General features: G+C 42.1%; 1 protein-coding gene across 2 annotated transcripts in view; it reads right to left on the bottom strand.

Annotated features, from left to right (window-relative positions):
* Positions 1 to 21,773, bottom strand: part of cfap299 (cilia and flagella associated protein 299) — a 508,258-nt gene that overhangs the window by 40,692 nt on the left and 445,793 nt on the right. The window contains exon 5 of one of the 2 annotated variants that reach the window (XM_048601928.1): positions 6,672 to 6,922. The exons of the other annotated variant lie outside the window; for it this stretch is intronic. Within the exon in view, the coding sequence (XP_048457885.1) occupies positions 6,742 to 6,922 (181 nt within the window). The 3' untranslated portion in view covers positions 6,672 to 6,741. Of the gene's footprint in view, positions 1 to 6,671; positions 6,923 to 21,773 lie in introns of those variants that run through there. 2 annotated transcript variants of the gene reach the window in all.

Raw genomic sequence — 21,773 nt, forward strand, 5'->3', positions numbered from 1 at the left:
TGCCACTGCACTTAATGCATATGAAGAAACAAGTAAACACAGGTCAGTAACATCTCTAGAGTAAGAAACAGTCAATAAGCTGAAGTTGGCCACAGAGATGGGAGTTTTGCTGGAGCTGGAGGAACACGGCAGGCCAGGCACCATTAGAGGAGCAGGAAAGCTGACGTTTCGGGTTGGGACCCTTTTTCGGGGGAGAGGAAGGGGGCTCTGAAATAAATAGAAAAGGGGGAGTGGAGATAGCAGGTAGGTAGTGGTGGGGATTGGTCAGTGAATTGGGAGGAGCGGATAGGTGGGAGAAAAGATGGACAGGTCAAGGAGGCAGAGAAGAGACGGGGGTCTGGTCTTGGGATTAGGCCGGGGGTGGGGAGATTTTGAGGCTAGTAAAGTCCACGTCGAGACCATTGGGTTGTAGGGTTCCAAGGCGGAATATGAGGTGATGTTCCTCCAGCTTCTGGGTGGCATCGTTGTGACACCGGAGGAGGCCCAGGATGGACATGTCGTCCAGGGAGTGGGAGGGGGGGTTGAAGTGGTTTGTGACTGGAAGGTGTTATCGTTTGTCGCGAACTGAGCATAGGTGCTCTACAAAGCAGTCTCCGAGCATCCGCTTGGTCTCACTGATGTAGAGGAGGCCACATCGGGAACAGCAGATACAATGGACCACATTAGCGGATGTGTAGGTGAACATCTGTTTGATGTGGAAGGTTTTTTTGGGGCCTGGGATGGAGGTGAGGGAGGAGGTGTAGGGACAGGTGTAGCACCTCCTGCGGTTGCAGGGAAAGGTGATGGGGGTGGTGAGCTACTGGGGAGTGTGGAGCGGACGAGGGAGTCACGAAGAGAGCGGTCCCTCTGGATGGCAGATAAGGGTGGGGAGGGAAATATATCCTTTGTAGTGGGGTCAGGTTGCAGGTGGCAGAAATGGCAGAGAATGATGCGTTGAATCTGGAGGTTAATGGGGTGATACGTGAATTCTGGGGAATTCTGTCTTTGTTTTTATTGCGGGGAGGGGGTGTGAGGGCAGAGGTGCGGGAAACGCAAGAGATGCGGTCAAGGGCGTTTTCGATCACTGAGGGGGGAATGTTGTGGTCCTTGAATTACGAGGACACCTGGGATTTTCAGGAGTGGAATGCCTCATCTTGTGAGCAGATGCGGCAGAGGCATGGCTACCCACCACCCACGCCCTCCACCTCCTCCAAAACTTCCGATTCCCTTGCCCCCAACACCTCATCTTCACTATGGATGTCCAATCCCTGTACACCTGCATTCCCCATGTAGATGGTCTAAAGGCCCTCCGCTTCTTCCTCTCCCACAGGCCCAACCAGTCCCCCTCCACTGACACCCATATCTGCTTAACTGAACTCGTCCTTATTCTTAACAACTTCTCCTTCAGCTCCTCCCACTTCCTACAGACAAAAGGGGTGGCCATAGGTACCCGCATGGGCCCAAGCTATGCCTGCCTCTTTGTAGGATACGTGGAACAGTCCCTCTTCCGTAGCTACACTGGCCCTAAACCCCACCTCTTCCTCTACTGCATCAATGACTGTATCGGCGCCGCCTCGTGCTTCCACGAGGAGCTCGAACAGTTCATCAACTTTACTAACATCTTTCACGCCAACCTCAAATTCACCTGGACCATCTCTGATACCTCTCTCTCCTTCCTGGAAGTCTCTGTCTCCATCTCTGGTGACCACCTCAAACCTCATATCTATTTCAAGCCCACTGACTCCCACAGCTATCTAGACTACACCTCCTCTCAGCCACCTTCCTGCAAGAATGCCATCCCCTACTCCCAATTTCTCTGCCTCTGCCAAGTTGAGGCGTTCCACTCCCGAACATCCCAGGTGTCCTCGTATTTCAAGGACCACAACTTCCCCCCCGACCTCAGTGGTCAAAAATGTCCTCGACCGCATCTCTTGCGTTTCCCGCATCTCAGCCCTCACACCCCCTCCCCGCAATAAAAACAGAATTCCCCTTGTCCTCACGTATCACCCCATTAACCTCCGATTCAAAGCATCATTCTCTGCCACTTCCGCCACCTGCAATCTGACCCCACTATGAAGGATATATTTCCCTCCCCACCCTTATCTGCCATCCAGAGGGACCGCTCTCTCCGTGACTCCCTCTTCCGCTCCACACTCCCCACTAGCCTCACCACCCCTGGCACCTTTCCCTGCAACCGCAGGAGGTGCTACACCTGCCCCTACACCTCCCCCCTCACCTCCATCCCAGGCCCTAAAAAAACCTTCCACATCAAACAGATGTTCACCTGCACATCCACTGATGTGGTCTATTGTGTCCGCTGTTCCCGATGTTGCCTCCTCTACATCGGTGAGACCAAGCTGAGGCTCGGAGACCACTTTGTGGAGCACCTACGCTTGGTTCGCGACAAATGACAACACCTCCCAGTCACAAACCACTTCAACTCCCCCTCCCACTCCCTGGATGACATGTCCATCCTGGGCCTCCTCCAGCGTCACAACGATGCCACCTGGAAACTGGAGGAACATCACCTCATATTCCGCCTTGGAACCCTACAACCCAATGGTCTCAATGTGGATTTTACTAGCTTCAAAATCTCCCCACCCCCGACCTCATCCCAAGACCAGCCCTCCCTCTCATCCCCACCTCGTTGACCTGTCCGTCTTCTCTCCCACCTATCCGCTCCTCCTACCTCACTGACCAGCCCCCATCACTACCTACCTGCTATCACCGCGCCCCCGCCTCTATTTATTTCAGAGCCCCCTTCCCCTCCCCCATTTCTGAAGAAGGGTCCTGACTCAAAACGTCAGCTTTCCTGCTCCTCTGATGCTGCTGGCCTACTGTGCTCCTCCATCTCCACACTATTATTTCAGACTCCAGCATCGGCAGTTTTTACTATCTCGGGGTTTTGCTGGAGATGGGGAGGGTGCAAAAATTCAGATAAAGTCACCATAGTCTTACCAGACCATAGGGCTTCTGCCTCATTAGAGAGAGATGACTGGTGGTTGTTAAACTTGCCTCAGGCAAGGTGTAAAAGTTGAGAGGAGAGTCTTTCATGGTAACCTCAGCGGAGAATTGAACCCACATTGTTGGCCTCACTTTGCATCACAAAACCAGCTGTCTAGCCAACTGAGCTGAACGTCTGAAAAGAAATTCAGATAGCTGTTGTGCCTTCAGGTGAATTTCCAAGTGCCGGGCTGCTGGAACCCCAGTCGAAAGAAGCCAGCAGGCTTTTAGGATAATTAAACTCCCACTTGGTGTATTTTCAGAATCCACCAGCATTTTCCTGTCATTAATCTGGCCCACCACAGAGTCCAGAAGATCCCACAGCCTGGAGGTGGCCTCCCAGAAGTAAGCTGAACAGCATTAGTATCTTCTCTTATGGGCCTACAAGTAAGCTGCAAGTATGAAAAGACTGCAGCTGTGTCCAAAATCATTCCTGAGGGTTTTCTCCTCAATGTTGATGCACTAACAACTGTGAGCTTTTTTTAATATTAAATTTTAAGCAGGCTTCCGAAAGCTTGACTATTCTTCTCTCTCTGTAGGCTCTGTTCCCACCTATCGTTTACTCTTTACCCCCTATCTTCTGCATAACAACTGACATTTTCCTAGCTACCATCAGTTCTGAGGGTCACCGAACCTGAAACATTAACTCTATTTCTCTTCACAGATGCTGCCAGACCTGCTGAGCTTTTCCAGCAATTTCTGTTCTTGTTTCTGAAAGCACTTCCATTATGAGTTGCCCTTACACTCATCATCTGCCTCAGCAGTGGCTACCTCTTCTGGTTGATGGTATAGGCTAATTGTTCGGGACTCCCACCTAAGGAGCCCACTGATCATCCTTGTCTGATGGTAAACACAGAGATTGTCAATTAGGAGTCTGTTCCATGTAAAATTACAGGCAACTTGAAGACAAGCCTGGATTTGAGATTTGCATATGGTCCTAATGTTGGGTTCCTGATGCTCATGGGAAAATTAGCCAATCTTTCATGTCACCTTTCATCAGAACTGAAAAAACATTTAGAGATGTAATTGGGTTGAAGAAAGAATGTAAGCAGAGAAAATAAAACAGGTGGCCTTCATCTCATCCTCCTCCTGGAGTGAGTCAGGTAGGCAGGTTCCATGCAGGAATGGGGCATAAGCATGAGGCACCATGCCTTTAGCTGCACATTGATTTGTGTTTTATATGTTTTACGTACTTATAAAAACATTGCTTCCTGATTTCAATCCGAATTCTGTGTGTTCACATGAATTATGGTAGGGACCTGTTATGGGAACCAGTTATGTGAGGTGGGGTGATGATGGCAGTGGAGATCATATGCTCCATATCTCTGGGTGGCTTATCCAGATCCATGTGCTGGCTGGAGAAACTGTCTTAATGGTTCACATTCAGAATGAGTCATAGGCTCGCTGTCATTCAAGTAAATGGCCATGCCATCCAGCTGATAGCTATGAGGTGTGCAACACTGCTGGCAGTCTGCTTCCAACGCTGGGTACTCAGCTCTATTGGATCACCCTACCATCTTCCTTTTATTTCTTTTCCTCTTTATCCTCCTAGTACTATTTGACATTAAAAATGGAAAATGCTGAAGAAACTCAGCAGGTCTGGGGGCATTTATGGAGAGTTAACATTTTGTGTCCAAAGATGATTCTTTGAAACTGGAAACATCAGTATTGTTTGACTCGTCATAATGTGAGGTGCACAATAGATGACCACACCATGACACTCTGGCTGGCCCATTCTGCAACGGTCCACTTCACAGGTCTAGGCAACAAAAGCATATCAGCAAGCCAAAAGTCTGCTCAAAGCAAATTTGTGTGAGCAGATGACTCTTTTAGCTCCTCTCTGTGGCCTAGTCCTGGATGGGTTCAGGAGCCAGGTCCTCAGGGAATAACCCTCATTCTCCAAAAACCAGCATGGAGTCTGGATACCAGCCTGAAGAAGTGCAGCACCTGAGACTTTCACAAGATGAAGGAATTATAACAGCTAGTGAAGCCGTTTACTATTGAGAAATCTGGCTTGTTGTGCTATTAGTGCACTGATGTCCATATGAGTGTAATCAGTGACGCTCTGAACGTGGGAGTCCATCCCTGGTGGTCAAGGCCAATGCTCTTTGTGCCAGCAGTGTCCTGTATATGTGAAAATGGATGAATTTCCCACTGTCTAAAACAGCCTCCCTTATCTGCTTGACGATATGATATATTAGGAAACAAACCTAATATATGGAAGTTCAGGGCGACAGTAAACTTGATGGTCACAGGGACTGCTTTGCTAGCCTGAACTTCCTTTGGTGCTGCCATTCTGGCTTTTTAGATATAGTTGATTGGTGGTTGTCCCCACATGTCAAAGTCAACACCTTCTTGTTGCAGGGCCTCAATGTGTACCCTGAGCCATATCCTGGCTCTGGGTTAGGGCTAGGGTCAGGGTCAGGGTCAGGGTTATGGAGCCATATCCAGAGACCTCTATGCTGAGGCTCCTCCTCATTGCTGTACATGGTCCGAGTATTCAGCCCAGAGCTGGCTCTGGTTTGTTCAGGAGGACAATCTCTGCCATCCTCTGATGCCCCTGTGAAACAATTATCCTGCCACCATAGTCTAGACTCCAACCTCTCACCAGTGAGCAGAATATACGTCTCAACACCAAAAATGACAACTCTGTGCCACTGAGAAATAATATATGCATGATTGTCCATCATCATCTTAGTGCCTCAATTTGCCTGATGAGTCCCCATTGTGTTCATGCCAAGTGCACTCTAAAGGGTCAGAGACATCGCTAAGTGTCAATTTCAGGGAGTTTCGCAGAGCTCTCGTTATGTGTGTACCACACTTCTACAATGCCACACTCATGTTATCCTACACTTTCCAGTGTCAGAGATACTCACTGTCGCCATTGCATGTTGGGGTTCCCACCACCAGTGGCATATTTAAAGTCTAATTGTGTATGAGGTCAGATGTTGACAGCCAAGAACAGTCAGTCAAAGGAGACATGGTGGAGGGCAGTGAATAAGAAAGGCTTCCTAGGGCACATTGGTGGCACAGGCAACACTTCATTAGAAATAGAAGTTCACATTTATAAATGTATTGCTGCTTTACATCATCCTGTACCTGATTGACTGCCATATCTGCAGCTACAAGAATCAAGCTACACAGTGTACCCACAATATATCATGAAGGAGTGATATTCTTTCCTTATGTTAAGCATAGCATAGTATTTATTTGTTGTTAAATGTAGGAGCATCGCATGTTGTACAGCTGAAACATGAACAACTTTTTGTTAACTTTTATTAAACAATAGGGAAAGTGAAGAAACAACAAATGAAAATGCTGCATTTGTCTCTAGGATTAAACAGGGGCTGCTGGCTCATTGACCAACTACAAATTTACAGTCAATGAGTGATGAGTTCAACCAACCCAAACCTATTGGAAGTGGGTGTCAAGTAAATCCTAAATAAAAACCGAAAGACCTGTGGATGCTGTAAATCAGCAACAAAAACATAAGTTGCTGGAAAAGCTCAGCAGGTCTGGAAGCATCTGTGAGGAAAAATCAGAGTTAATGTTTCAGGTCTGGTGACCCTTCCTCACAACAGAGGATGGGCCACCAGACCCGAAATGTTAACTCTGATTTTCATCACAGATGCTGCCAGACCTACTGAGGTTTTCCAACAACTTCTGTTTTAGTTTTCACTTAAGTCCTGTTTGGTTTGTTGCATCTTATGCTGTTATGCTTGATCAAGCTGAAGGTAGTGTTTCTCCTGCTCAATGTCATCATCTTCCTCTTCTTAAGACTGCAGCCATTGTCCCATCCATCATGTCCTTCTTTGCCTGCTCCACTTGTACAGCGTCCAGCATGCAAATATTTCTAGAATGTACTGCAAGACATACCCCAGACTTATCCAAGCACTGGAACCTCATCTTCAGGAGGCCCATCTTCTGCTCTAGGATGGCCCTGGAAGAAGAATGCATTGTATTTTTTCTACACAAAGCCTCACATCACTAATAAGTAGAGCCTGCATTCTCAGACAGCATAAAAAACATTCAATTTGCCCATTCTGAGTATGGTGGCAGCCATTTTGCATTTTTATTGTGTACTTGTGATTCAGATGAGGATGAAAGTTAAGACAAGTGTGGCTTTGCAGAGTGAGTTGCAGGCTCAGCCCCTCGTGCAGTAGCCTATGTCTTGCAATGGTCTATTGTATCCTACCCTTATATGTTGAGTAGTCCCTTTTCACAATTATTATCCCCATTGTATTCCAGCGTGCAGCCTCCATCTCCCACAACTGTGCGGACAATATGAAATTTGCAGGAGATTGTGGATGGTATTGATGGGGTGGTAAATAGTGAGGAGGACATTGTAAGATTACAGGCTGGTCAGATGTCTGATCAGTGGCAAATGGAATTCAATCCGGATAAGTGTGAGGTGACGTATTTGGGCAGGACAAACAAGGGAATACATAATGAAGAGTAGGACAGTGGATCAGAGGGACCTTGGGCATGTCCACCTAGTCCTTAAGATAGCAGGACAGGTAGATAATGTGGTTAAGAAAGCATACGGGATATTTACCTTTATTAGCCAAGGCATAGAGTATAACAACAGGGATGTTATACTGGAACAGAATAAAACATTATGTAGGCCACAGCTAGGTCATTGTGTGCCATTGTGGAATCCGCATGAAGATATGATAGCACTGAAGAGGGTGCAGAGAATATTCACCAGTATACTGCTTGGGCTGGAATGAAATGAAAAGAGGTTGGATAGATTAGAGCAAGCTAACGTTTTGAGTCCAGATGACTTTTCATCAGAGCTGAAGTGAGGTGTGGAGAGGGCAGCACTTATGATATTGTCGGCGTGTGCTGTCCCCTCCACACTTCACTTCAGCTCTGATGAAAAGACATCGAGAGTCAAAATGTTGGCTTGCTCTCTGTCAATGGATGCTGTCTGACCTGCTGTGATCTCCAGCATTTGTTGTTTTCATTACAGATTCCAGCATATGCAGTTATTTGCTCCCACATTGGATAGATGAGGATTATTTTCCTTGGAGCAGAAGAGATTGAGGGGGCATGTGATTGAGACGTATAAAATTATGATGGGCATATATATAGCATAGACAAGAAGAGACCTTTCCTATTGGTGGAGGGATAAGTGATCAAGGGGGCATAAATTTAAGGTAAGGGACAGGAGAAGGTTTAGAGACAATGCTTAGAGGGAATCTGGAACTAACTACCTGTAAGGTTGGTACAGGCAGAAACCTTCATAACATTTAAGAAGTATTTGGATGCACACATGTGATGCCAAGGCATACAAGGCTATGGGTCAATGCTAGAAAATGGGATTAGAGAAGTTAAATACTTTTTCTTCACAGGTGCAGACTTGATGGGCAAAATGGTTGTTTTCTGCAGACCTCTTTGACTCTAATTGCTGTTTTACCTTGACGATGCTTTGGGAGATTTTACGTCTATTACGTCGAGGGCTATGTTTATTCTGTTACATCTAGACCTTTTTCCATTTCTGGTGAAAAGTCATTGACCAACACTGTTTTTCTCATTACAAATAGTGCCTTGCTGAGCATTTCTAGCACTTTCTGTTTTTAGTTTACATTTCCGGCGTCTGCAGTACTTTGTGTTTCTATTAGTTAAACTCTAGTACCAATTTCAATCTGCTTTGGATAAATCCAATAGGCTACAGTATAAGAATACATCCAACATAACAGTGGATGAAATTCCTCGATCTGCTATTTTAGTTGAGGCTGCTGCCTTCTTGAGTGTTCTGATAATGAGTAGGCAAGGAGGCATGCCATGAATCTACCCCAGCCAGAATGGGAATTGAATCCTGTGCTATTGGCATCAACCTGATCCAAACCAGCTATCTGGTGTACTGAGCCAGTTGGCCTCCGAAAGAGCCTGAATTGCTGTGACAACAGACAATTCTATGTGCATGTTGTAGTCTTGGAGCTATGGATAACAATGGTGGAGGCTCCAATTTCTTTCCAACACCTTCCTTGGCCATCAAGACTTGGAGCAGGACTTGAACCTGTAGCTTCTGGCTGTGCAGTCGGGAAGTTACTATTGTGTCACAAAATGACCTATTAGAAGACCGCAGGAAGTGCTACACCTGCCTCTACACCGTCCCCCCTCACCTCCATTCAAGGCACAAACATCTTATGCAGCACCAACTTGACACAGGGCTTTGTGGAGCCCATCCTTTCCAACGTTGAAAGGTGGTCACAAAACAAACCTTCCACATTAGACAGGGGTTCACCCGCATATCCGTCAACTTGGTCTACTGCATCCGCTGCTGCCGATGTGGCTTCCTCTACATCGGTGAGATGGGAGGCTTGGAGACCGTTTTGTTGAGCACCTGCGCTCGGTTCGCGACAAACAACACCTTCCAGTCGCAAAGCATTTTCATTCTCCTCCCACGCCCTGGGTGACATGTCCATCCTGGGTCTCCTCCAGTGTCACAATGACAGCACCCGCAAACTAGAGGAGCAGCACCTCATATTCCGTCTTGGGAGCCTACAGCCCAATGGCCTAAACATGGAGTTCACCAATTTTAACATCTCCCCACCCCGGCCTCATCCCATTTCCAACCCTCCCTCTCATCCCCACCTCCCTGACCTGACACAATCTGTCCATCTTCTCTCCCACCTATCTGTCCCTTCTACCTCACTGACCAATCCCCACCACTCCCTATCTGCACTCACCTATTACCATCCCATCTACCTTCCCCAGCCCAACCCCTCCTCTCCCTATTTATTTCTAAGCTCCATTTCCCCTCCCCATTTCTGAAGAAGGGTCCTGACCTGAAACGTCAACTTTCCTGCTCCTCTGGTGCTGCCTGGCCTGCTCTGTTCCTCCAACTCCACATTGTGTTATCTATTAGAAGCCTTTTTCTGGTTGCTTTAAATAATTTAGGATTTTAATAAAAATAGTGGAGAGGAGTTCATTCCAGAATTTCATTCAAGTTTTTTACAATTATGTTACTGACAGAAATATGCAGGCTAATATTCCATATAATTTCTTTCCGACTTCTCAAAATTAGATTACATGTACTTTTATCATCAGTAATATAAACAGACAGATCTAATGCAATATAAATAGAAGAAAAGCCAAAAATGCTGGAACTACACTGTAGTTCAGTCAGCATCTGTGACATGAACAGACAAGCTAACACTGGGCTGTAAGTCTTCATCCAGAATAAAGAAAAGCAAAAATGAACGTGCATTCAAAAAGAATCCAAACAACAGGGAGGAAGAATGCAAACCAAAATGCATAAAAACACAAAGGGGTGTATCCTTGGAAGAAACTGTAACCTGTTTCAGAAATAAAAACAAAATCTTGAATGCTTTTTCAAGTCATCAGATGTGAAAATACTTGGCCACATATATATCTGGTATTTTTCTTGTAAATAGATGACAGATTACTGTCATTATATGGCCTCTCTTACATGTTTTTGTACCCCTTTTTAATGTATTATTTTGGTTCTGAGTAGTGTTTTGCTCAAAGCTAGCATGTTCTCTCCATTGACATTGATTGACCTGTTGTATTTCAGTATTTTATGCTTTATTTCAGAATTCTAGCAATTGAATTTTTTTATTCTTTTATATGAGAACCCAGTCAACCTTGTTAGTGATGCAGGTTTGACATTCAGATCTAGTGAGAGATGTGCTTGATATGTATTTAGCCATGAGAAAGGAATTGCATACAGTAGAGCTTTATTTTGAAACCTGAAGAGGGCTGCGGTATTTTAGACTCAGCTGTATATCAAATTCTGAACAGTCCCCATGCTATTTGGCATAGATTTCAACACATAATAAATTGTAATCCCATCACATGACAGAAACCATGTCTAATATCTTAAAGGAATTTTTTTTATGCTCAGTCAATTTCAGAATTTGTTACATTCAAAACATTCCACCCATGAATCTGCTATATGTAGTAGACACACACACACACACGCACACGCACACACACATCCATGTGCACTATTCTCGAAAGCATAAATCTGGACTTTGTAGTCAGTACCAAGCCATTTCTGCTGTTCACTGACCGCAAATATAAGTGCCCATAAAATTGTGTTCAATATAGTAGGCTTAGTTTAAAGCAGTTGCTCCTAATGAAGCGAGAAGATAGTGTAGAATTTTTAAAAATAGGTTACCTTTATGTCAGGAATTTAGTTTAAAATTTCCAGACCAGAAGTATTCAGTTAAAACCCAGGAACGATATGTGAAGCTGAAAATGTCTCGGCTCAGTTACCTGACAAATCAACAAGAGACTAACAGATTCTCCTGACAGGGAATTGAAACCATAGCCAAGTCAAACTCTGTTGTGGAATAGAGAAGAAAATTCTTTCTGGTGTTTGATTACTGTAATCGGATGTTGTTGGGATTAATGGGATTATATTTGTGTTTCAAAATCTTTACATTTGTGTTATATGTAAAAAGTCTGCTTTATTCTGTGTTATTTTCATTTCTTCTGTGTAATAAACTTCTGTTTTTTTGGTTAAACCTGAATTTGCTGGATTGTGTTTCAGTGAAAGACTACATTGTTTAAACCAAAAAAGAATACCTATCAAGGCAGTTATCAGCCTGGGATCGGATTTGTCCAATAACAACAGCAGCTGGGATCACAATTTGAATCTGATGCCAAGTCAAATGGATCTTCAGGTTTTCAGCAACAGACTCTACAGCCAATCACATCAAAGTATTCTTAGACCGCAAATCATGAAATTCAAACTACTTACTCTGCTGTTTTAACTGGTTGAATCTTACAGGTAGAGAATGAAATGGTTGGCATATAGCATAAAAACAAAATTTTTAAATATGTGGAATTTCTCAATATAATGGAGAAATTTGATATTGAGTATATTGAATTACTCTTTTAAGACTGTTGAGGCTTTTTAACAGTAATTATGAACTTGGTACAATCTAAAAACCAAACTCATTCAACAAGTTGTAAATTTTCCAAGGCTTTTGTATATCAAACTAACAGTAAAGAGTGAAAGTTCTCATCAGTTCAGTGATTTCAAATTGGATTTAGTCTGAGACAATGTCAATAGCACATCTCTGGAGAAACGTAATATCAGTGACAGCAACCTTTAGATTACTGCAATTAGTTTCATATTTGCACACTCCAGAAGTTGCTGCCAGGTTCAGAGAAGTAATAACAGCAAAGGCTGTCAGTTTAGTCATCAGTACTATCACAAAATCTGAGCTTTTGTCTGTTCCTGTCTGGCAAAACTTCAACATGAAATATCATTTAGTTGCTGCCCTGTCCTCTGTCAGGTGGTGTTTTGACTCTTTAACAGCTGTTCTTTGGTTTTACTGACTGATGTAACTGTGCACAGATCCTCTGAATAATGCCACTGCTATTTGTTACTGATTTTGACACAGTAAATGATGGTGTTTGCATGAAGCAGCATGTATTATCACAATCTGACTCAATCAATTTTATAGTTAATAGATTTCGCAATGAGCAACCAATGCCTGCAACAATCAAAGCAACTGTCATTACTGGAACAGAACCAGTCATCCCACAAGGACTTTAAAAATGTTGGGATTTTGACAGCTGCGTCTTCTGCTGAGAGTGTGACATTCAAGCGTGCTGACCTCCAATGATCATCTTCTTAAAGGGTTGCATTCACTGCTTCCTGTGCCAGTGGACTGAAAGACAGCTCAAAACCAAAGAAGGCTACTAAGTAAGATCAAAACTATCTGTTGTCAATATAGGCATAGCCGAAGGCAAATCTAAAAGTGAAATTAAGATTCCCGAGCTCCTGTGGCTGCTCGTTGCATAAAACATCTGACCAGTAACACTGACTAATAAAGGAAGCAGTTTCTTGGTCATCATTTGAAAGTAATGGTTGAAGTAAACTTTTCTTGAGCATTGCCTTTTTCTAAGTTCATTTCAGCTATCTTTCAATCAATTCAATCATCTTGAGATTATCTTTAAATAAATTGAGCACACCTAATCTATCACTCAAAATTTATTTGGTTAACTTTGTAATAAGGCAAAAACGAAAGGGAATTCAGTCAGTTATCACAATTTAAACTCCATGTTGCTTTGTCTGTGGATTCTTCCATAACTACACTTAATGTAAAATGTAAGTTTTTTGCTCAGATTATAAATTAAAAGTTCATATGTATTAACATTTGCAGTCACTTCTATTTACTAAGTTCAGTGACTAAAATGGGTGATTTCTCAACTTATTTGGAATTACTGTGAAGTGAATAACATATTAAAAAAAAAGTTAGGTAGCTTTAACTTCAACTCAGCATAACACTTCGTCCAATTTTGCTTTTCCTCGGCAAGATTTGTTTGACATTAACATTTCAACTTTGCCAACAAAGTGGAATGTTTCACTTAAGTTGTATTATCACTTTGTCCCTGCTTCAGAGGCAGGGCAATTTCCCATACAGTCACAATTTAGGAAGGGACTTTACCCTTACCTCCCACTCAGGAATTGCCTTGGGTTCCCTGCCAGAAGACTGTGTGGATTCCACTGTTTCTGATGGGCAGGAGTGTTTTCGTTAGGTGGTAAAGCTAGTGAAGTCTTAATTAACATTTGCCAGTCTGACTCCATGTCTATCGTTGCACCTTGACTTTGGCCTGCACCTTTCCCATTTGCTGAAAGCCAGTGTCAAGAAAATTGGCAAGTTACAGAAGCTCTCTGTAAGAACTTTTTGCTTTCCTTTGTGGGGTCAATGTATAAGAGGTGAACAATCTGATAGCATCCAATTTATCACATCCCCCACCCCCACCCCCACCCCCATCTCCATCCCCACCCGTGAGAGTTGAAGATTCTACCCAATATGTTGGTGGAGCACATGTACTTCAATTACGTGTGTAGTATAATACAACAGCTTTCTGTTTCATGAGCACTATATAGTTGGCGATGATAGTGAAATAAATTTTCACTTGTGTGCCAAATAAATACATCAATCTGTCAAGCTTTAGTAACATTTTGTTATTGCTCATTTGCCTTTTACACCAGTGATCCCATAATTTAAGGTTAATTTTCTCTCACTTGGGGAGCTGCTGATAATATTTCAGAAAGATAAGGGTTGGCACAACAGTAAATATTAATTTTTTAGAAATTCCAAGGCAATAAATTGACAATTTAAATGAAAGAGTAACGAATAAAAAATGACCATTAATTAGTGCCAAGCAGCAGAAGCTAACTACTGAAGCCTTTATTTCAGTATTAGTTAAAATGCAAGGCTGGAGCAAGATGGACTAGGCTCAAGTTCTGATCACCAGGGAGTTGGCGGGGGACTGGGGCCAAGCTAAACTGTTCAGCTTAATGAACACTGACTTTTCATTCACCTATGCTGGCACAGGCTCTGTGATGGCCTTGGTACAATTCACACAAAGTGGGTGTCAGAAATAGGTACATTTCAGTCTGGGTTTTCCTCTTGTCCTAAACAGTCTTGTGAATAGCTTTTTTTAGGAAGGGAAGGGGAGTAAGATTAGGTATTTGTAAGGGTTCACACAAACCTCCCTCTCAATCCCTCATTCCCTTCCACCCCAAAATACTAATACCTTCCTCCACACGCAGCCTCCCTCTCTTATACTCACTCACATGTACACACACACACACACACTCTTTCTCTTCCCACTGCATCCCACTGCCCCCACTTCCCATTTAGCAATCATCACAATGAATGGCAAAACAGGTTTGATGAGCAGCCTGGTTTTCTTATGACCCAAATTTTAAGTTCTTATGATGAGAAGTGAAATGGCTCCATGGGTGACAAGGTAGGATTGTAGTTTTATCAAAATTTAATGAAGTAAAGAAGCAAAAGCTTACTTTGCTCACTGCATTAAATGTCTTAAATTCTGCTGTCACTTTCTTTTAATGTTTTGCTAGTTATTCTATTGTTATTAACATATCTTCCAATCATGGATTTAAGTCACATTTTGTTGGAAAAAGTAATTAGAATATGCAAAAGCCGGGGTTGTTGTAGCCAATGAATAGATATGGTTTCATTTCAACTTAATTTCTACCAGAATTTTAAGCACTACATTGCTGAAATACATATAGATAAAATCAATTACAGTTAAAAATAACAAAATTAATTTCTGATCCAGCATATTTCCTTCAAAATTGAGTTCATTTAAACTTCAGAGTTCTTAATTAAAGTTGCATTTTATCTCTTACTGACTATAATTCAAGTCAAAGCTTTTCTAAATCATGAAGGAATTCCTGAGAACAACACTCTATTAATTACTTCCTTCAGACACCATTCCCTTATATCAATTAAAAGAGGTAAACAAGAATAAATAGTGAAGAAATATTTCTGCAGAAATGAATAACATTCATGAAAACTGCATTATGAAGTCTGACTAGAAGCTGTGAACTTTAGGAAAAGTGCTATATTTGATCCATGATTGACACCAGAAAGTGATATGAAATCCACAGTGGAAAAAAAGTCACCAAGTAAAATGAGATAATAAGGTGTAGAGCTGGATGAACACAGCAGGCCAAGCAGCATCAGAGGAGCAGGAAGGCTGACGTTTCGGGCCTAGACCCTTCTTCACCAAGTAAAATGCCTGTGTTTCAAGAATCATCTTACCTTTTGTGGTCATAGTATTCTACAGTTTGAGAAAAACATGTAAATACCTTTCAAATTTGTATTATGTTAAGTCTTTAAAGTATTTGGCTAATCTGATTAACAAAATTTAAAAGTGATGTAATAACTACGTTACAATGTCCGCATATGATATTGCCTCATTTAAGTGTGTTTCTCTTAAGATTTTTAAGTATGCACCTAAAATACGATTCAGCAATGATATGAGTGTAGTGGTGATCTCACTGCCTTTAATTCTTGATCACAATATTGATTTCAGTAAGTTCTGGCATAAGTAATAGTTTGAACCGCTAATGCCATAATTTCTTTTAAGTAATATTAATAATTTACACTGAGATGTGCCTTTACAATGCATAGATTTTCAATAAATTTTGGCTGGTTGTTTGAATGAAATGTCAGACATGAGGTCCTGTCAGCCCTCTTGGATGTATACGAAAGACTTCATGACACCATTTAAAGAATAAGCATGATCTTCTAGCTTGCTAGCTCATATCAATTTTACTGTAACGGATTCTCTGGTCAATTTTCTCATCGCTGTTTTGGGACCTTATGTATAATCGGCCGGTTCATGTCCCTAATTTAGAAATGATTAAAATTCAACAATAATGAATTGGCTGTGAAGTACTTCAGAAAGTCCCAAGGTCATGCAAGTTTTCTTTAACTGTGAACAAATTTCTCCTCGACACACGGAAAGTTTTCATTGTTAAGTAACTATCTCTAACTTACCCAAGAACATGCTGGGAGTTCAGTTTTGTTATTCTGTTCTTGTGTCTCTGCCTAAAATATAATTCAGCTGCCGAGCTATTTTAGTTAATGGGATTGTACAATTTCAAGGAAATAAACAAAACACCAATATAATCCGATTTGCAATGGTGGTTCATGCACTTAATGGATTTATAAAGAAGTAACCTTGTGGGTAACAGGAAATTATAGTTTACTGTTTTCTTTATTGCCTTGGCACAGACAAAATTAACATACACTCATCAGGACAATAAATTTACCATTTTGTTTTTACTAAAATCTTTGAAAGACTTGGGTCAGGCAAGGTGTCTGAAATAATTGAATTCTTCAGAATTGGTAGGAAAAGGAATGTGTAACATATCCTGAGGTTAAAAAAGTACTTTCAACATGAATATCATCTATTTTATGGTACAATTATGTGGCTGTTACAAGCTTTTGCTTTGTGTTTCATTGGACATCAGGCTAGAGTAGCCATGTAAAAATGTACATTGTGTCTTGTATAACAGTAAGTTATGAAGTATAAAGATCTTTTCATCATTAGAAAAGTGCTGAATGGCCTGTTTCCATGCTACAACCTCACCGTGTTGTACAGTATTATATTAACAATGCAAGCCTATATAACAATCCCAAAACACAGCTAAAGAAGTTGGGATATCATACTCACCCAGACTTTACCATCTCTATCTGAGACCTAATAATTGTTTGTATATAAATATATCACTTTTAAAATATTGTTTTCAAACATACACCATCACAAGAGTTCTGATGGTCATTGGTGTATTGGAAGGATTTACAAGTTGATACTTAACCTGTTTGGCCACACTACGAAACACCTTCCTTAACCATCTACTCCTGGATTGGAATTTGAACACAGAACTGCTCTCTCAGAGGCAGGAACACTTCCTACTAGGCCCCAAGACCTCCCGTATAAGATTACGAACTCTATTTAAATTTCTATATCCCTTTTCCTGCTTTTTCAAAAAATCCTTTTTAAGCAAAAGAATGTTTGATACCAATAATTATCACTAAGTACAAAGCTATCAAGTGTATCATTGCTGTTTCCTCTTATTCAAACCTGGGCTGTCTGATCTTTGGCTTTAAAGGGAGTAGTTTCCTTTAATTAATCATAAATCACCTTCTAAAGATTACCATCAAAGAAAAGCAATAAAGTTATTTATTTTACTCCTGCAATCCAATACAAGCATTATATAATTACTGGTATTTTGTTACCAGAACATCCATTTATTTTAGGGCTTGTCAAAAGTAACTATGAACATTTCTATTTCCCAAGACCCAAGGCAAAAGTTGTACTAGCTATCTTCACAGATAAAAACTTGTCAGAATAAAATCTCCCTTAGTGACAGAAGGATTTATTAGAGTTCAAATTAAAATGGTATTGTTCAGTGAAAATGAATACATTGACAATGTAACACCCTAAAGCGACTAAATGATCTGCATGTGACCTAACTAAACCTCTTTTACTAAAGTCACTGCAAAGAAACAGAACCACTACAATGCTTACCATCTTCTGCTACCAGCATCGTTACAAAATTATTTTCTGAATTGTAATATTTTAAAACTAAAAAATTGTTAATTATTCAAAAATCAACACTTGAACATTTACGTGGTGACTCAATAGAATCAGTGGGTGGAATCTTTACAGGGCGTGAATGACATGACCAAGAAATGTGGGAGAACCGCATGAGAATTTGAGTGAGGCCTTTAGAGTCATCGAGTCATACAGCACGGAAACACACCCTTCAGTCCAACTAGTCAGTGTCGATAAAATTTCCCAAACTAAACTAGTCCCACTTACCTGTGTTTGCCTCATTTCCCTCTAAACCTGTGCTATTCATGTATCTGTTTGAATGTCTTTTAAATGTTGTAATTGTATCTGAATCTACCGCATCCTCTGGCACACACAACCCACCCTCTGTGCAAAAAGGTTGCCCCTCAGGCCCCTTTTAAATCTTTCTCCTATCACCTTAAAAATATGCCTCCTAGTTTTGAACTCATTCACCTTAGGGAAAAGACCTTTCCTATTCACCTTATCCATGCCCCTCATGATTTTATAAACGTGTATAAGGTCAGCCCTCAACCTCCAATGCGCCAGTGAAAAAACTCCCAGCCTATCCAGCATCTCCTTATAAGTCAAACCCTCTAGTCTCGGCAACATCCGGGTAAATCTTTTCTGAACCGTCTCCAATTTAATATTACCCTTCCTAATAGCATGATGACCAGGACTGTACATGGTACTCCAAAAGTGGTCTCACCAACTTCCTGTACAACCTCAACATGATGTCTGAACAATGAAGGCAAGTGTGCTAAATGCCTTCTTAACCACCCTGTCTACTTTCAAAGAGCTATGAATTTGAACCCCTAGGTCTCTGGGCAGTGATCCAGTGCAGAGCATGGTGGCAGCCAGTGATTAGACCATGTGGAGGCCCCCTGTGCTAGTCTGCTACAGAGAGCCCTCAGAGACACACAGTGATGTTTGTCTTTTTAACTTTGCTTCTTGTTTTTCTGACCTATAGTTATACTGTGTATAGTTGTCATGTAACTTTGTTATCATTTCTCTATTCTGTAACTAAGGATTGTACCTAGATACTCTGTCCCTAAGATGGTGCTGTGTGTTGGTGACATTACCTTGTAACTGAAGGAGCCATACCTAGATACCTTTGTAACTAAGATGGCAATTGTAAGTGGTGACTTGTAAACTTTTCACTGTACTCATTTGAGTACATGTCACAATAAAGCTAATTCAATTCAATTCAAGTCAATTCTCCATTCTATAACACCACCTAGGGCCCTATCATTAACTGTATAAGTCCTGCCCTTGTTCGCTTTACCAAAATGCAATTCCTCACATTTATCCAAATTAAACGCCACCTGCCATGCCTGAGCCCATTGGCCCAATTGATCAAATTTCCCTTTGTAATCTTAGATAACCTTCTTCACTGTTGACTATACTGCAAATTTTGGTGTCATTTGCAAACTTAATAACCATTCCTCCTAAATTCTCATCCAAATCGTTTATATAAATGACAAACAATAATGGACCCAGCACCAATCCCTACAGAACATCGCTGGTCACAGGCCTCCAGTCTGAAAAACAACCCTCGACCATCACCCTCGGTCTCCTAAAGTCAAGCCAGTTTTGTATCCAGTTGACAAGCTCCCCCAGAATCCCATATGATCTAACTTTACTAATCAGTCTTTCTCTACATCAGGAGCAGCAAGTCATATTTTCCAACAGAGTTTTGGACGTTGAGATGAGGTTTTGCAAGGAGCAGTGAGAAGCCTTTGAACAGAGATTATCACTTACTATCACCTTCATTTCTACTTAATCATGACTTAATAATATGCAGATTCCCATTCTACTACCACTGGAAAGAAATTAGACATCAAGAATTCCTGACATTAAAGTCAGAACAGGCACTTAGTGATTCTAGCTCATTGCTTGCTCTTTCAGACATCTGTTTTAGACACCAGGCACCAAAATCTCAGCATATCCCCAATGGCAGTGACTACAATTACCCCACAACACATCTCCACACCATCATGCCACATCTCTGATCCACTTACACTAAAATTCTGCACAGCCATACTGCACTTTGGAGTGCACTTTTATTTTAAATGCCTCAGCCAGAATACTTTGCATGCGGGGACAGGCACTCAGCTCACAGTTTTTAGCTGGCTGATTCTCAGGGTTACTTGCTTGCTTTCTTTGTGTTCACTCACAAGGTGCTTGTCTGGATGCTCCGCATCCCTGCCTTGACTTGCCTTGCCTTTTAGCATTTTGTCCCCTCAGCCAAAGTGAACAGGCTCATTGTACCCCTGCCTTAACATGTCAATTTCCTACCTGCACCATGAAACAGTGCAAGCAACAAACACACTGCATATGCTTCAAGCAAATGACCATGTCTCAAAGTCTAAGTAGAGTAGACTTCAGTCAAATCAGAGGAGAATCCCTTCGGTCAGGGGGCCCTGGAACTATTACTACTTCTTTAGCAGTCTCGAGAATGACTTGCTTACATTCCAGGGGTTGAGTTCTACCGTGGCTGAATAGTTCAATCCTGGAGCTGTCAACTCTGTCACAGGACGGGTGGGTGGTTTTTGATGAAGGGGATAGTAGGACACTCTGGATTCTATGCACCCTTTCTGTTGCTTGCTCTTGACCTCCCCTTTATCCACTGTGCGATATTCAAAGTGGTTGGCTTCTTTTCCAATTTATGCATTTTAGAGTAAATAACTCCCATGTCAGTGGGAATGTTGCATTTTTTAGGAGGCTTTCAGGGTTTCCTTGTAGTATGTTCTGTGCTGTCCTAGTGATCACTTACCAATGCTGAGCTTGGAGGGGAACACTTGTTTAGACAGTCTTGTGTCAGCCATGTGGACAATGTAGCCTATCCATTGCACCTGGTCTCATATGACCATATTGGCCTGGGACAGGACACTCACATGGGTGTGCCTATTCTGGACTAGATTTTGTGATAAGACCTAGTTGGCAGAGTATGCTGCTGACTGCATTTTAAAACACATCCTTACCTTTTCTCATAAGCTGAGGCATGGATTCACTACTGAAGTGGTTAGGGAGGCCTAGTGGCAGTTCATGTGAAATAATGCCCCTTTTGAATCTTGAACTGAAGGCATCCTGAAGCTGTCTTCACCTCAATGACAGGTAAGTACTTTTAGTTATGTTAAATATTTTCTTCATTCAGTGTTTAGTTCCATATACCCTGACAGCAAGCTGGATCTGTTCATTATTCCTTTCTTGGACCCTCAGCACCTCGGAGACCATTCTTGCCTAGTTTCATCATCTTCATTTCTCCATTTCTCCTGGTATTCCTAGCTCTGCTTCTCTTCCATTACCACCACCCTGTACCCATAACCCCTGTCATTCCTGGCTACGCTCCTCCTGCCATCCATCCCTGCTCTTCTGTGGCATCAGTGCAACTGAGGAGCTATGAAGTTTTTATCGGCCTCTCTGCTGCAACTCACTACTGTCCTAGTATCTGCCACAGCATTATCAACATCTCCTCCCTTAATGTCACTCATCCTCCCCTTCCCACAAAAGTCCACTGCATGAGAACTTTCATTTCCATTACATTAACATGCATTTCCCACTCTTTCCTGCCCTCTTTTACCACATAACTGTGACTGCCCCTTCAGCTTCCCATTTGCCTGCATGTATTCCTAAGGAACCTCTGTTTATCCAAAGGACCATACTCTTTAGTTCCATTCCATACCCAAAGCCACCAACCTTCCCATATTGAGTTGTACCATTGAAATTTAAAATGCATTCCTCTCGTCTAGGCTATGACCCTGCCATGGGCCAAGCTTCCTGCCTCCCTCAGATGGTAAATCTATACCGTGTAACGACAGCAAAAACAAAGTTGTTGGAAAAGCTCAGCAGGTCTGGCAGCATCTGTGAAGGAGAAAACAGAATTAACATTTCGGGTCCGGTGA

This window comes from Rhincodon typus, chromosome 1 (assembly GCF_021869965.1).
Source record: "Rhincodon typus isolate 14 chromosome 1, sRhiTyp1.1, whole genome shotgun sequence".
NCBI classification, from domain to species: Eukaryota; Metazoa; Chordata; class Chondrichthyes; order Orectolobiformes; family Rhincodontidae; genus Rhincodon; species Rhincodon typus.